General features: G+C 41.6%; 1 protein-coding gene and 1 pseudogene across 1 annotated transcript; one reads left to right on the top strand and one right to left on the bottom strand.

Moving 5' to 3' along the window:
* Positions 1–7360: 7360 nt before the first annotated feature.
* tent5d (terminal nucleotidyltransferase 5D) lies at positions 7361–14424 on the bottom strand. Its single transcript, XM_028460428.1, has 3 exons — positions 14125–14424; positions 11948–12262; positions 7361–11755 (listed from the first exon to the last, which is right to left on the bottom strand). Exons 2-3 carry the CDS (start codon positions 12251–12253, stop codon positions 8468–8470), a joined length of 3594 nt encoding a protein of 1197 aa, XP_028316229.1. The 5' UTR covers positions 12254–12262; positions 14125–14424; the 3' UTR covers positions 7361–8467.
* Positions 7754–7871, top strand: LOC114471705 (uncharacterized; annotated as a pseudogene).
* Positions 14425–16459: the final 2035 nt, after the last annotated feature.

The following is a 16459-nucleotide window of genomic DNA, read 5'->3' on the forward strand; positions in this document are numbered from 1 at the left end:
ACTCGTTATCTAAAAAAAAAACACCTGTCCACACCTTTAAAAGGCAGACTCCAACCTCCACCATGGCCAAGACCAGAGAGCTGTCTAAGGCAGTGATGTGCCGTGAGCACTAGGGTTGGGTAGGTGGGCAAACAACAATGACAGTTCCATATGTTTCTGCTGGCAATTGTTAATTCAATTCAACTTTATTTGTATAGCGCAATTTACAACAAAGTCATCTCAATGTGCTTATCAAAATATAAAAATTTATAATAAGGAAGAAAAAACCCAACAAGATCCACATGAACAAGCATTTAGCCATTTAACAAAATCAAGATCACAGCAACATGGAGAAAATATGAACAATGTTCTGACCTTCCCTTTGCTGAAGGTCTGGTAGCTCAGGTGTTGGTTTCCCATCTTTTAAAAGCTGTCGTTTTTCCTCAAAAGAAAGTTTATTTATTGTCCTTCTACCTGTAGTGTCATCCCGCTTCTAGCTAGAGAACGTAGCAGCAGCGGCCACGTGATATCAATTCACTAATGCACTCTGAACTCACGTATAACATTTAGCAAAGCACGGTTTCGTCCAAAGGTAGCATAGAGAGCTGCCTTTTTTACCTAAATGATTGTCATCTTGGGGATCTGACTGCGCATGCGTAAACATATAAAAACACGCTATGGGAACAGAGGTAGAGCAGCAATGTGCTTTTGGGAGGGGGCGTGGCCTCCTCCTGCCTTACAGCGGAGTGAGACTGTGCAGCGTCTGCTGTACCAGGAAATAGCGATGTTTAGTCATTTGGGCTATGAAAAGCACAAAATGCTGACACTTTCAAACTTATAGGTACTGTATGCTATCGGAAATTGAAAAATAAAAAAATTTATAATTATATTATAATCTAAACAAATAATTAAAATATCAATTCACCCTTGGGTAGGCACTGCCTATCTTGCCTACCCTTGACTACACGTCACTGGTATAAGGTCACCAGGGACGGAATTGTACACCTGCACAATAAGCCTTTTCACACTCTGGAACTGTGAATGCTTGACCTGGGGGTGGGGGGGGGGGGGAGTCATAGGTCGAGAGGGATATAAACGTAAACCAGCATGTTCAGTCTGTTGATATTTCCAACCTAACAGCGTTTGTAATTTTATTCCAGAGGGTGTTTTAATAGTGTTCATATGAGTAACATGACACATATTCGGACTCGAGGAGGGACCAGGGTTTTCTGCTGGAGCCACTTTCGGCCGATCTGAGCACTTTTAAAAGCTGACGGGAGCAGCTCAGCAGCAGTATTGAAGTAAGGCAGTCTCCTCGCTTCCACACAGATTACTTCTGGTGCTCGAAAATGCAGACTACCGTCTCCAGCGTATGGAATTCCACCTCTACCCAACAATGATGCACATATCCGAGCACTTTTGTAAAACCGATGAGAGAAGCAGTATCAAAGCGACAAACCTCATCTGTTTCCACATTCCTTCTACCAAGCTTTTAACTTGTGATTGTTATGTATTTTTTTTTCTGTATTAACCTTTATTATTTTTTTTTATTTATTTGTGTAACTGTTTTAACAACTGTAGTGTCTTTGAGTTTTTAAAAAAAAATGCTTATAAATAAAATGTATTATTATTATTATTATTAATGGGACAAGCAAGATTTCCGAGTGTGAAAAGGACAATATGAGTTTGCACATTTACGAGGTACACCATTCACTAACCAGGTCAATGATTATTTTTATTAAGCTATTTTATTTAAATTTATAAATTTGAAGGAAGTGCACAACATGCACATTAAACAGATGAATAAGTGAAACCGCACTGATCAGATGATTAGTCACTGTATAAAAAGTCAAGAAAAAGCAGAATTTTCAGCTCGTGTGCAGCATTAGGTTTAGCAGCTAACTTGGCACTTCTGCCTTGGAGACAGATACCACGTTTACTCAAAACATCTTTCAAGGAATCAATGCTCTAACAGTAAAAATAATCTAAACCTCTGTCAGACTCATTGTCAGCCAAGGTGAGTTCATCCCTCTTGACCACTGAACTCACGCGCAAGAACTGAACGAGAGCGAGATTTCCAAGAGTGTGAAAAGGCTTATACTGGGATGAGCCAGTCTACTATAGACATGCAGCTTGGTGAGAAGAGATCTCACCTTGTGGGGTACAAATAATGTTGAGAATGGTGATGAATCAGCCTCTGGTCAGGACCTGCTGCTGATGCCTCTGCAAAACAGGATTAAGCATCACAGAGGCCAAGCATCCTGGTGGAGGAGAAAGAGTGGATTTTCTAGTGATTCTGAGGAGGAAACTGCTGCGTCTCTACTAGCTTATAAAGAAGATAAGATGGCTCGGAATGTGCCTCTATATGTGCAGGTATTTTCTTACTCCTGTCTGCTTCACAGGGACTTCACCTTACTAAAGAACTAAAAACAATACCTGACAAAACCTCGTGTATTATATCTGATTTTTTGATAGAGCTTGTAAATAAAGCTCGCTATTACAGGTAAAGTATCACCGAAACCATGCTGTTCTCTAAATCATCCTACTGTTGTTTTTCAGATCAAATAACACGTTCTCTTTTACTCGTTTAGATCTCACTATTAAACACACTTTACAGCAATTAGATATAAGCTGTCCTGTTTTTATTACAATACTGCATTCTTTATTCTTCTTTTTTACTATAACAATGAAATGGCAGTAAATATACACAGTGCTTTGCTTTTTTAAACTCAGTATTAAAGGCTTACAATCTAATGATCATCATAAAACACCACTAAAGAAACATAAATAATTCACTATAGCCTCCATACTCTCCCAACAAGATATATCTCATGACACGGCAGCATCAGTTTGTTTGTGCCTACCTTGCCTACCCTGACTGCACGTCACTAATAAGCAGGGTTAGACAACTTTTTTATCTGCTGAGTTTGTTTATATCATCTCCGTAACATTGCTAAAATCAGATCTATCCTGTCTCAGGGCGACGCCGAAAAACTAGTCCATGCTTTTGTTACCTCTAGACTGGATTATTGTAATTCTCTTTTAGCAGGCTGCCCGAGCAAGTCGCTTAAGACACTTCAGCTGGTTCAAAATGCTGCAGCACGTGTACTGACTAAAACTAGGAGAAGAGATCACATTACTCCTGTATTAGCCTCTCTGCATTGGCTTCCCATAAAATATAGAATAGAATTCAAGATTCTTCTTCTCACTTATAAAGCCCTAAATGGACTGGCACCAGTCTATCTCAAGGAGCTTGTAGTGCCATACAATCCCCCCAGAACACTACGCTCTCAAAATGCTGGACTACTCGTTGTTCCATTCATCTCTAAAAGTAGTATAGGAGGAAGAGCTTTCAGTTATCAGGCCCCACTTCTCTGGAACCATCTACCAACCACGGTTCGGGGGGCAGACACCCTCTCTACCTTTAAGGTTAGGCTCAAAACATTCCTCTTTGATAAAGCTTTTAGTTAGGAACCAGCTCATAGCTCATAATTAAGATGCAATAGGCATAGACTGCCGGGGGGGGGGGGGGGTCTGGCATGCTCGGTTGGAGAGAGGTTGGAGAGGGCGTTAAGAGAGAGGTCATTTAGGTTAGAGAGGGACCGGAGAGGGTCCCATTCCTCTTTCAAACACTCCCTCTATGTCTGCTTCTTCCCTTGTGTGTTTGCTCCTGTACTCCTTCTGGCTTTTGTCTTGCAGGTCCGTGGGATCCTCAGTGTGGAGTTACAGAGACTCAGCGGCTCTGTCTCCACCCTTTTCTCTGCACACACCCAACACAGCATAACGTGGATGGCTGTTCATCATAGGAATGGGATCCACACAAGGTTCCTGCTGCTTAACAGAAGGTTTTCCTTGCCGCCATGATGAATTCATGTTGGGTGTGGGATACATATGTATGTGTATATACGTATATATGCATATGTGTGTATCCATAAAATGAAGAGTACATCCTTAAGACTGCTCTACTGTAAAGTGCCTTGAGATACCATTGGTTATGATTTGGCGCTATACAAATAAAGATTGATTGATTGATTGATTGATATTTTCCATAGGCAGAAATCGGCAAAACAAAAAAATTCTGGGTGAAATACGCAGAAGTGTAAGTCATATCAGCATTTGAATATGAGTGTGACTGCCCATTAATTCAATTAGTTGTGCCTCTTTTGATTGATCAACCGTTGGATCATGGGGGCAATTACAACAAATATGCATTGTTGTCCATGGATGCGTGCACTATTGTCAGTCCAAGCCAGTCGCCTTTCTACCTTGTTCCTGGCCGCTCTAGTGACTGTTAAGCCCATAATTGCATCCCTGCCTTAGGTGATGATGTCACTGAGTGTCAGAAAATAGAAGGGATGGAGGGCTTGGTTCTAGACTGTGGATCAGGTGGTTGTTACACCAGCAACCTTGGTAAGGGGGTTCTTTATCTGTTTCGTCTGTTATGATATAGAAGTTGGCTGGATTTTAGGCCAGTAGGTGTATCTATGAGCACAATAGACGACAACTCGGCTGGAAAACACTGTAGCTTTGCGTCCTTGTGTATTTGCAGAATTATTGGGAGTCACTTGGGAGATGGGTGTTCCACTATCCTGGCCAGGCTGCATGGTAGATACCTCTCTAGGGTTGGATCAACCACATTGCCCTACTAAACCTCCAGAAATGAATGGATATTGTACCAGATCCCTGTACAGCTTTTTGAGCTGATCTTCAGGGTGATTGTAATGGTTCAAGAAGGTCCAAAGGGGCAGGGACCCTCAGTTGACTTCCAGGGCCAAATGTATATCCAGTGCCCTGGGTCTATTCAGACACATCCTCTCCCAGGGAGCGATTAACGTGATTCATTCAATCAACACGTTTCATGATTTTCTTTTTTCACCCACACTATTTTAGTCCTTCCTATTCTTTCTGTCTCCCCCTGACTCAGTGTGTGGGTCTTTCCTATCCTCTGGTTCTCAGCGCCTGTAGTGCTCCCTATGCTCTGTGTCTCTATGGAAACCTGGAGTGGACAAGAGTAGCTCGAAGGTGTGTGAGACACTGATACAGACCTTATTAGAACACTTGCATTTTTTCTTTTTTGTCTAATATATATGCAGGCATTCAACTTTGTGCACACCTAAAAAATCCCCAACTAGATCCCTCGATTCCACAAAAACAAAAAAAACCATCACATCCTCATTATGCTCATAATTCATTATTGATGAAATCAAGGGCGGAAGCAACCGCAGACCAAGGTATGAGATTTAATATTCTATACTACAGAGGGCTCCAAATTTATAAGAAGGGAAAAAGTAGGACAACGTTTTGTAACAAATCAGGTTATTACCATATTTGCACTTGTTGAGTTTGCTGTGTTTCGTAGCTTATGCGTCATCGGGTCCAAACCTGTCTGATAGACAAGTGATTTGTGATGAGAGGCCTTATATCATCAATGTGTCAGAGAGCTGTGTCCCCCTCTTGGGCTCTGTCATGCTTAAGTGGATCACTGCTGAGCTCAATCATAGAGAGGATACGTAAGCAACCCAGCATGTCATTTTGAGGGAAAATGTTCGATGTACCTGTGAAAGAATAAGAGTGACACAAAGACATGAAAAATGGTCAGCACACAATTTTAGGGGAGCTATGTTTACCCTATGAATGTATACCTCCATCAAGGAGGTAATATTTCCACCGGCGTTTTGTTTGACTATTAGAAGGGTTACGTCAAAAGCGCTTAATGGATTTTAACTACATTTTATTCAATGATAGACCTCACACCACAGGAGATCTGGATCTAGATTCCTAGATCCCTATATCTTTTTAGCGAATTTTTTTTAAATTTAATATTTCGATTTGTAACCAATCTTTATGAAATTAGTTATGCCAGAATGGTTCCTCAATTAACCCACTGAGTTTGATTTGGTTCGGATCCAGATATAAGTCAATTTTCTAAAATGTGGTGTTGCCCATACATTTGGATCTACTGTATGGTTAATATTGGAGATAGACATTTCTTCCACACCTTTAAAGTGTCAATGGCCATAGTATTATGATCAGGATCAATGATCCAGATAACTGCCAATATCTGGCAAAAAGCATATTTTGCACTTGGTGGAGGTTTGCACTCTCTGTGTGCTCTTGTTATTGATATGTTTTTCTTGGCAGATATGTTCATGGGCCCACCTTTCTGTGTGATAGAAGAAAAAAAACACAGTGAGAAGCTAGTCAATTACGGTACAACTCAATTCTTTATTATTATAATTTAAATACTATCAATAATCAAGCATGAATTTTCTATCAAATTGTAGCTGTTTTTTAATGCTACACCATTTACCATGAGTTGCTCTTGTTGTGTAATCCTGGAAATGGAGGTGATTTTCTTTGTGTGTGGCAGTTGTTTAAAACTGTGTAGCCTATTTCTTTATAATGAAGGTGGATAGTTAGAATAAAGCATTAAAAAAAAAACATGAACTCCTTTTAGATTGTTTAATGCACCTTTATTTTATCAAAATGTACATGACTAAGTTACAACAAAGGACTACATTAAAGAAGACATCAAAATGGGCAGCAATAACAGGGGCAACAACTGAACACAGACTCAGATCAATCACCGACTACGTCATTAACAGCCACAGTACACTGGGCTAAAGACATACTAGCCATTTCTCACATTTAGGCACTTAATTTCCCTACCCATCCAACTTTGGTCACAGTTGCCGTTTCAGGGCTTTTCGTATAGCTTCATCTGACTTTTTCCTCTGAATTGTAGATGACTTTATTTTGGTCCTGGGTTGATTTGAAAGATAGAGATCCTGTCTGAGATGAGTCACCAGTTTTTTAATGCGATTTCCATCAAATTTGACAGTTCTGCATCTGCGTGTTTAGAAATAAGCCAATGATGGTTATCACCTGACCACTTCCACAACGTAAACTTTACCGTGAATGAAAAAACATCAGAAGGTACAATACTTTACATAATTACAGAAAGGACTCATCCATCCATCCATCCATCCATCCATCCATTTTCAGACCCACTTGTTCCTGTTTTACAGGGTCGCGGGGGTCTGCCGGTGCCAATCTCACCAAGAAAGGACTCCACAAGGGAAAATAATCATGCAGTATATTCAAACATAACTTTACCTGAAAACGACAAAGTGCTTAAACAGACAATATACTTAAACAGTACTTTGTACAGTCTATTTCAAAGGCATCGTAATTGGCATCTTTGAAAGTACTCACCAGTCTAAATGACCACTGAGTATTCTCTTGGAAAGGCTTGCAAAAATATATATATATATGTTTTTGTTTTTTTCAAATAAATGAAAAGCTTTTGCTTTAATTTTGTGATAGGTTCTGTTTAGCAACTCATGCAATTCTGGTCAAATGTGCATAACGTATTACACAGCTCTGTGTAAGTACCTTCTGTATGTGAGTGCATGCATGTTTTGATGAAAATATTGAACATGCCAGTTGCCTTGCCACTCGTTTTTTTTTTTTTCAAGAATGTACCCCTTTCAAATGAGAATAACTAAACTACACTAAACCATTTAAGAAGCATAGTATTCACACAGTATTTGGCAGTGAGAGAACAGTCCTAACATATCCATGCACAATATTAACCACAAGTGGGGTCTACATTCTGAACAAATCCATGAAGAACAACACAGTAAAAACATGAAAATTGTACGCACGAGTTTAGCAACCTGGAAGTATGTGTGTCATTGGGTCTGCATGCTCATGTACTTTTTATCATGAGGGTAAGTGTGTTCTTTGTACAGGGGACCGGTCTGCACTTATCTTGTGTGGCCATACCAGCCTGTCATTTCCTGATCCTGTTAGATCTCTGAAGCTAAGCAGATCTGGGCCTGGGTAGTAAGTGGATGGGAGACCACTGAGAATTCCAGGTGCCACAGTGGGGTATCCGCATTGCCTAGTATGAATGTAGTGTGTGAGTGAGTGTTGGTGGTGGTCGGAGGGGCTGATGGCGCATATCGGCAGCCTCACTTGAGTGAAAGAATAATCCCTTAAGTGATGTATGTATGTAAAAATGTATGCATTATTATCTTATGTGCAGTAATTACAATACACATTTTGACTCGAGTCAATTACAAGAAGTTGTTCCCACACCAAACACAGCATCCATGCTAATCCCTGATTCCTTTCCTTTTTCTGTAGGGCCATGTGTGTGTGTGTGTGTGTTTAAGAAGCACAGTCGATTTCTCATGGAGATCAAAGGCCAATGATTCATGCAGTGCATACATCATTTTCTGGTTTAGAAACACCATTGGAAGAATACTGTTTTTCCACAAAACCCAGATAATTACATATAATCATATTAGAACTCTACAGAGTACTCAGTGAGTTTACTTCCAAATCTACTCAATTCCACCCCGTAGGTCTATTATAGACCAAACAGTTTATCACAAGATTTTAATTACAGCTTTTTCCTGATGGCTCGCGCCATCTCCTTGTTCAAGTAGGTGTTTTAGATGCATGTATGTTCATGCGGACCTTAGACTAGTCCGGTCTGCGGATGCAGGTGTAATGGATACGGTTGGTAGAGCAAAGTAGAGCCGCCTTGTGGTATGTAGTAACTGCAGTAACTAGGTTCTGCAATGTAGGGTGTGCTGTGCTCAGCAAGGTATGGAGCAGGTTGGTAGAAGCATGTCACCTGGTCTGTGTTGGGTATAATATTTTGTTCTCCGAGAACTTTTAGTGCCAACACTGTGATCATATTTAGCGTTTGCCGTCTCTCATGCCCCATTAGACAGACTGTGCTGTCATCTACCACACGTCGAAGCGTCATCAGATACTGGTACTTGCTCCTTTCCTCGCCAATGAAATGGTTCTTCAAGTAGGACAGAATCTTCCTTTGCTGCTCCTGTACATCAGGAAAGTCAATGAAAAAGCGCGAGCACATGTAGCGTTCTAGTGTTTTTATCTGAGTCTCACTGGCTGGTCGGTAGTCTCGCACCAAAAGGTTGCTGTACTTCAGCAAGCCACCACCTCGTATCTCTTCGGGGTTCCTGGTAGCGATCAGACGGTAGCGCAGGTGATCCATCGCTGCCTCAAAGTCACCGTACATGCTCTCTGCCAACACCTCAACATCAGGAATTAAACCACATGTCTGGGTAGGACAGCACAGTTCTGCAGCCACCCCAGGGGCGTTTTTAATCACAGGCTCAGAATTGGAAGCCTCATCCTCTTTAGGAGGAGCTGATTCCCCTGAGCCTTCAGACTGGGAATAGGGCAGTACACATGAGTTAGAATTTGGGATTGTGATTGGAAATGAGGCAGGCTTAGCAACCTGAGGTAATGTTGAGATAAAATTGTGTTCTTTATCGTTTGTTGGTAAAAAAGAAACTGCCGCCTGAGGGGAGCACTCTTTTATCTGTTCATCACAGTCTGTATTCAGTATCAAAGGCTCTATGTCAGGAGATACCTGAGATACAAAGATCTCTGACTTTACTGGGGGAGTGAGACACAGAGGAGGAGGACTGAGGCTAGGGGAAGGGGGAGTGAGACAGAGTGGAGGAGGGCTCAGACTGAGCATAGGAGGCGTGAGGTAAGGAGGTGAACTGAGGCAGGATGAGGTAGGGCTGAAACTAAGAGGTGGAGAGCTAAAGCTTGACACAGGGTTGATGGTGCTTAACATTGGAGAAGAAAGGCAGTGAGTCGGAGGAGTTAGACATGGGGGTGGGCTTAGGCTTTGGGGAGAGGGACTACAGCAGGCGGGAGAAAGACTGAGGGTAGGAGGGGCGGGAGAGGGATTAGGAGGGGTGGAACATGGGGATGGAGAGGTTGAAATAAGCCCTGCCTCTTGCTGATTGATGTCTAATGGATCCAAGTCCATATTTTGGATATTATGATCATTTGTGTTTACGGATTTGGCACCAAGCTGGAATTCTGAGGTATTTACAAGTCCATTAGTGTCGGTGCTGAACTCATTAGTGCATGGAGTTAATGTGTCCCCTGAGTCAAAGGGCATTGAATGTACAGCTACAGAGCCAGGTTCATCAGGGAAGGACTGAGATTGCTCCTCCGAAGCTGCTTCTTCCAGGCTCTTCAGGCTTGTTTCACTAGAGTCCTCTGAGATCAGATAAGGGAATGCTGTCTCCTTAGGTGAAGCACTTAAGTCATCCACAGCTGATATGGACATTACATCTGAGGCAGGATCAGGATCAGGAGCTGAGGTATAATCAAGGTTTGTCGACAGGTTATTGGTTGGAATGAGTTCATGCCCAGAGAGTGTTTTGCTAAAGAGATTTGGAGCATTAGGAGATATAGACTTTGTGTTCATGGCAGAGGGCAATTCACTGCTGACACAAAGGCCTGGATCTTGACAGGAAGCCAGTTCACTGTTTGACACTGGGCTGGGGTTTGGATTGTGAGCTATCTTTCTGCACATCCTTCGAGGGGGTTTGGGAGATGAGTGTTTAAGCACCACCATGTGGGACAGTCGTTCTGAGGTCTTACATGTCAGGGCAGCTGAGGTATTTTTATCCGTAACAAGGCTAAGTGGTGTGGATAAAACATCCTGAGTATCTAGAAGGCTGACAGTGTCAGCTGTGTTATGCACTTTTTCTGAGTCGTTGCTGTGTTCTGTGTTGTTACTGTTGTTATCTGGTGTGTGATGTAGGTTGCAAAATGTATGTGTGGAATCTGTGACACAGGAACATTCAGTATCCTGTGTGTCTGTGACATGTGTGGGATCTAATGCCAAAATCATTTGTGTGGTTTTATTGTGTTCAGTGGTATATTTTGCCTGCCCTTGCTCCTCTTGACTGCTCCTGAGGTCTGCCTTTATTTCTTTTATTGGCTGTAACTTCGTTTCAGAAGATGACTGAGCAGAACCATGAGATTCATCTTCCTCTTTGCCTTTCGGATCTATTCCGCAATAACACTCAGATTCATTTGTTTTATTTGACTGCTCTGCAATCTGAAGTTCTCCGGCCAGGTGTAGACATTCTCCGTGGGTTTGGCTCTGGGTTTTAGGCATCTCTACCTGTTCTGTAAGGTCTTTCAGTTTGTCTGGGTTTTCTGTATTCTTAGTCTCAACAGACAGTTCCTGATTTGATTGTGCTGGCTTTTGAACATCAAAGAGCGGCTTTATATCTGATTTGTTAGTCTGGGTTTTGGTTTCATCCAAGTCTTCTACGTCTTTTAAATGTTCAGTCTGAGCTTGTGGCTCAACTTTCTGAGAGATTTGTTTCTTTTCTGACAAAAGGTTTGCCTGGTCAATCTCACTCATGATTTTTTTTTGCTCTGACTCTTCTTTAATTTCCTCAGGTATTGTTTCTCTTAGTTTTTTCTCTGGTGGGGAGTTTATTGTCAGTCTTGAATTTTCTGATATCTGTGAGACTTCTGTTTCATTCACTTCATCTCCCTCCTGTTTCTGAGTAGTGTAAGCACCTTCACTGACAGGATCTTTGCCTGAACATTTGCTTTCTCTTTGTGGAGCTGTGGCCTGACTTTCAGCTGGCTGGTCTTTGCGCTCGGCAGTATTGACTTTGTGCAGTGAGCTCTGTTGCATGTAGGACTCGAGAAGACGGTCCAGAATAATCTGAAAGGAGTCTACGCTAAACTCAAACTGCCGCCTCAAAGCGCTCACAAATTTCAGCTCCAGGTTTTTGCCGCTGTTGTTTGAGAGCGAGATGAGACTCCAGCGGTCATGTTCGTTGAAGACTTTCACCATTTTCTGGACATAGGCATCTTTCATTGTGGCACAGCTGATGCGCTCCTTGTTGACACCTGCTGGCAGACAATCCAGCAAGCAGCCCAGCACTGACTCTTTGATCACCTGGAAGAAGAGAGTTCATCAGCACCACATCTGTAATTAATGACACAGTCTTGGATTAATTTTCCTGTGTTAAATTGGCCTTTTGTAAAATTTACTTTGACTGAAAAATGGTTAGGGGAGTCTTTGTTTTTTTTGGCACCAGAAAAGTTTTTTTTTAAATTTTTTTTTTTAGAACAAATAGCATATTCAAACCTGAAATTCCTCCTGACTGGGCAGTTCTACTCCAAAGATGATGTCCAGGTCCTTGTAGCTTGTGCCGTTGTCTCGGATGAGAACGTGGCTGGCTGTGGAGCCATTCAGGCGAACATCTCGAACTGTGATACCCTCTTTTTGCAGCCTGGCACGCACAGCTATTATTATGTCACGGGGACGCAGCTCCAGAGTGGGGAAATTTCCACGGCCGTGGATGGGGACAACTTCTGAAAGTACTTGATGGAGGACCTCCACCTGCTCAGTGTTTAGGGAGTGAAAACGCTGGCTGGATTTCCTTTCACACATTCTGATGTCCTAAGGGGAGAAAGGGAGGCAAGAAGAGTTGATCATAACTTTTTAGGAAAAGCCACTGTTTGTTTAACTAGCGCTCACTCACACACATTTTCTAACTCATACACACTCATATACTCTCTCAGCCAGTCTGCAAGTCACAGCTTGGCTGACAGCTTTTCCACATTGCTAATGGAACTGTTGTGCTGCCAAACTGACACATGGAGAAAGCCCATCTTTCCAAATAGATTAAATATATGATGCTCAACTGACCACAAAAATTCAAGCCACAAGGAATTTATTTACTCTAGAAATTTGATTGTATGTAATGACACCAATTAATGTAGTTTCATAACCTATTGTTATTTTGTATAATAATAACATTAATAGTAATTACATGGATAAAATTAAGCTGCCAAAATATTTTTTTCATTGGCTGTTTCCATCAGGGGAGTACGGGTGAAGCGGAATGAGTCATCACCAACAGACTGCATTAATCACTCCAACGTCACTAATTAAAGACACATCTGTTTGTGTGCGAAGCCCATGTTGTGTGTATCTTTAGTCAACAGCTGCTTTACATGCCCCTAATGGTGCACACGCAAAGTAAGGTGACTGTAATATTAGCAAACATGTTTTTTTTTTTCTTCTTCCAATATTTGTTTGATCCTCCTTAATGTTATCAGCGTCCTTTCTGTGTTTAGCCTCAACTTCTTTAAACCAAACCCTGTCAAATTTCAAAACCAGGTCACTGTGGAGTTTCTGTTTTCAGACTGTGTGTGGCTGAGTATTTTTTTAGATTATGTAAACCAGAGAAACTATGATTTATGGGTACCCATCATAATCTATTGTTTGCTTTAATCAATAGTTGTCACTCTCTGCCACAGCAGATTGCTACAATTTGCCAACATTGGAAGGCTAGATGCAGGGATACTAATGAACGTTAATGGGATGCTTTCTGGAATCATTTTGTCAGACGTCTGAGGATGGCACAAGTATGAAAAACCAACAAAAAGACTTTTTAGAAGCGGGGTTAGAAATGTTGTTTGCCAAGTTGCATGCATTTTAACAAGCACTAAACAGCACTATTCTCATGTAAGCATATGTAAAAGCTGGAAAAACCACAAGTTTGAACAGTCCTTAACCTGTTTACCCTTTATGAACAAAGTGGAGTCTGAGAACATGGGGCGTAAAAAAATCTGTCCTGTCTCTTTTGCAGTTGGATTAAGTTACAAAACATCTGCTGAAAACATATAAATAGAACCAATGCGGTTATATATATCACACAGAAACATTAAAATAGTGTGACGGTGGCACACAGCAGCACTGCTATCCAGCTCCTGTACCCCCCCCCCCACCCTACACCCAGCCCCTTTAGGACTCTTCTGCAAACTTGCAGCCTGAGTGACTCATCCAGGCGTATGAGCTCACACATAATCTATGTAAGACAACATTTCTGTCTTTTAAAAGAACAGGGGTATACATGTAAGATAAAGTTGATAACAGAATGACTGTGTAAATCCTGGTTGTTGAGTTGGAACATGTTAGATTGTTGTCAATTACAAGTCTTTAAGATAAGCACTGTTTCCAGGTCGTTATCTAGACTGTTTGTAAATTAAAAAAAAAAAAAAAAATGACGTTGGGTTTATTTATCGTTTTATTTAACCACTAAGTTTTGTTATTTCAATTAAATGTAAAAAAAAAAAAAAAAAAAAAAAAAAAAAAAAACCTGAAATATAATTGACATATACATCATTGACATGTCCCCCAATCACCAATTATACCTGAGACATCAGGTGCAAACAATCAACCCTGATTAAGATGGAACGCAGCAATAAAACAAGGGCGGTGGGGAAACTCCACCATGCACACAGGACGGTTCTTACCTGTTGCTGTGCCTTCCACTGGAGCTACTGGCTCCTGTTTGGTTGGCGGAATCAAACCCACACCCTCTCCACTTGCTCTACCGCCTGTCCGCGGAGAGCTCTGCTGGCTGCTCTGGACGTGACTCTCCTTTTCTGATGCTGGTCTGTCTCGTGTGAGGCGTGCGGTGCTCAAACCATGCGCGCGAGTTCATCCGGGCGCTGTCCGGGAGGCGCGTGGTGCTGAAATGAATGAACCAAGTCCTCGCGCTGTTGTTTTCTCCTACGGCCGCTCGGAGCGTAACACAGTTTCCATAGCGACGTGCCGTCATTCACTTATGACTGGGGAGCGTGTGCATGTGCGAGACTCCTTGTGTGTACACAACAGTGACGGTGGTGGGAATAATGGGCGTTAACAAGTGTCACACGTTATGCAAATACATACTCGGCCAACCATTGTTATTATTGCCATCATCTTATTATAGAATGTACACAAGAAACCTTGTTTTAAAGCAATAATTCAGTTCCCAAAGAATAAATAAAATAAACAAATAAATAAATAAATAAAGGTTTGATTTCCTGGAATTGTTCAGTTGGTATGTCCCGCCTTTACCTTTTACAAGGTCAGTTAAATCTTCATGATGGGATATTAAGACAATGTGGGGGTCACATTCGTCTTTCAAACAGCCTCAACACAGCTTTAGCCATAAGGAATCCTCCATCATGACAACGCGTTGACTTTTTTGAAATGCCCTTAATCTTTCTGAGCCACCCACTATTGTCTTCCTGTTTGTCTACTGTTGTGTAAAATGTATTATATGCTAACAATATTGACAGTTTGCTACACTTCACAGGTTTGTGGAACAATGAACTTCCTTTATGAACACTAAGAATGAAGTAAAAACACTTCTATGCATCCTTTTACGTGACTCCACCACATCCCACAATGCAATGCGCGACAGTGGCTGTGTTTCTATTGCAGTTTTTCGCAAATTAAAAGCTATATTTCTAAAGTTTTGACATAATTGCGCTTTGAATGTGTTGTTTGGGCAGGAGCCTCGTAAATCTCTTGAAATCTCATCCCGCGAGACTTTGTTGCAGGAAGATATAAGCTCAAAACGTCCTTATAACACCACACATTCCTTTGTTGTTTGCTGTCCAATGTGGTTGTAATGATTTTTAAGTATAACGCTAATAAATGTCTCGGTCTCCTCTTCTGTCCATACGTACCGCGCCATGTTTAATCGGAGAGAAGTAGTCATATGACCAGGTACATCTCGACTTGTAACGTGTAACTGTGGAAACGGTGTTTCCATTGCACTTTTACGATAGATTTCAGTATCAAAACCTCTGAAAAACCTCATAAAAGCGTAAAATCTTTTTATCAATTATTGAGTGTCTTTTTTTTCTTTTGAAATTCAGGTGTTTCCATCGCCAGTTTTTATTGCACTATTTAGGTTTCGCGCCTTTCTTAGGGTAATGTCAACAAGCTGAGTGTTTACGGTGAAGATGAGAACAAACTTGCAAGCAGCAATTATGACACTATGCCTCTCGTTTGGAGTAAATAATGTTCATTTGCTCTTTGAGGCATACACTAAGATTTTATCTAATAAGAAATATTGGGGTAGTAGCATTAAAGCTCATATCCGGAGTTTCTGAGAAATCTACGTTCATGTGTACGATTCTTTTGAAATGCGAAAAAAAAAAGCCTAACTCGTCTTTTATATGGTCTACTGCTTGTGGTCATTCATATACGTCAATGTATGTAAGTCCTGCCTTCATCCTATAGACCATCCATCCATCCATTTTCATACCCGCTTATTTCCGTTTAACAGGGTCGCGGGGGTCTGCCGGTGCCAATATCCGGCTCTCATAGGGCGCTGGGCGGGGGTACACCCTGGACAGGGCGCCAGTATCCTATAGACCCCTATACAAATTGCAAACCGCGCCGTGATCACCCAGCCAATAGGCTTCGACTTCCTGTCGCGGAGACTGTCAATCAAAGTGAATGCGCGTGCGTAAACTGTGCACGGAAACAAGGTGAGTAGCATAGCATCATGGAGGAGAATAACGATGACCTATATCAATGCGACCCAATGCAACCTTGTTATGTTCCGCTATATGCACGGAGTAGAGGCGTGGCTTCTGCTAGATTCACAGAGACGGAGGAAAGAAGGAAGCAGTTTAGGGAGGGACATCGAGACATTTGCTTTTTAATTTTCTTTCTCTCCTTTCACCCTGCGGATAATCGCTGTTTTTTTTTTCTTCTTCCCCCCCCCCCCAATTTATTTATGATATTCAACATTTTACATGTGACACACTAAGACCGAGAAAGACATACAGCGAGGCACAAAGTGTA

The sequence above is a fragment of the Gouania willdenowi genome, chromosome 10, assembly GCF_900634775.1.
Source record: "Gouania willdenowi chromosome 10, fGouWil2.1, whole genome shotgun sequence".
Taxonomy (NCBI): domain Eukaryota; kingdom Metazoa; phylum Chordata; class Actinopteri; order Blenniiformes; family Gobiesocidae; genus Gouania; species Gouania willdenowi.

Excerpts from the sequence above, each read along its gene's own strand:
- tent5d (XM_028460428.1), bottom strand. The coding sequence starts at position 12,253 with ATGTGTGAAAGGAAATCCAGCCAGCGTTTTCACTCCCTAAACACTGAG. Across the intron at positions 11,756-11,947 it reads CCAGTCAGGAGGAATTTCAG|GTGATCAAAGAGTCAGTGCT; the intron begins GTTTGAATATGC and ends CTCTTCTTCCAG.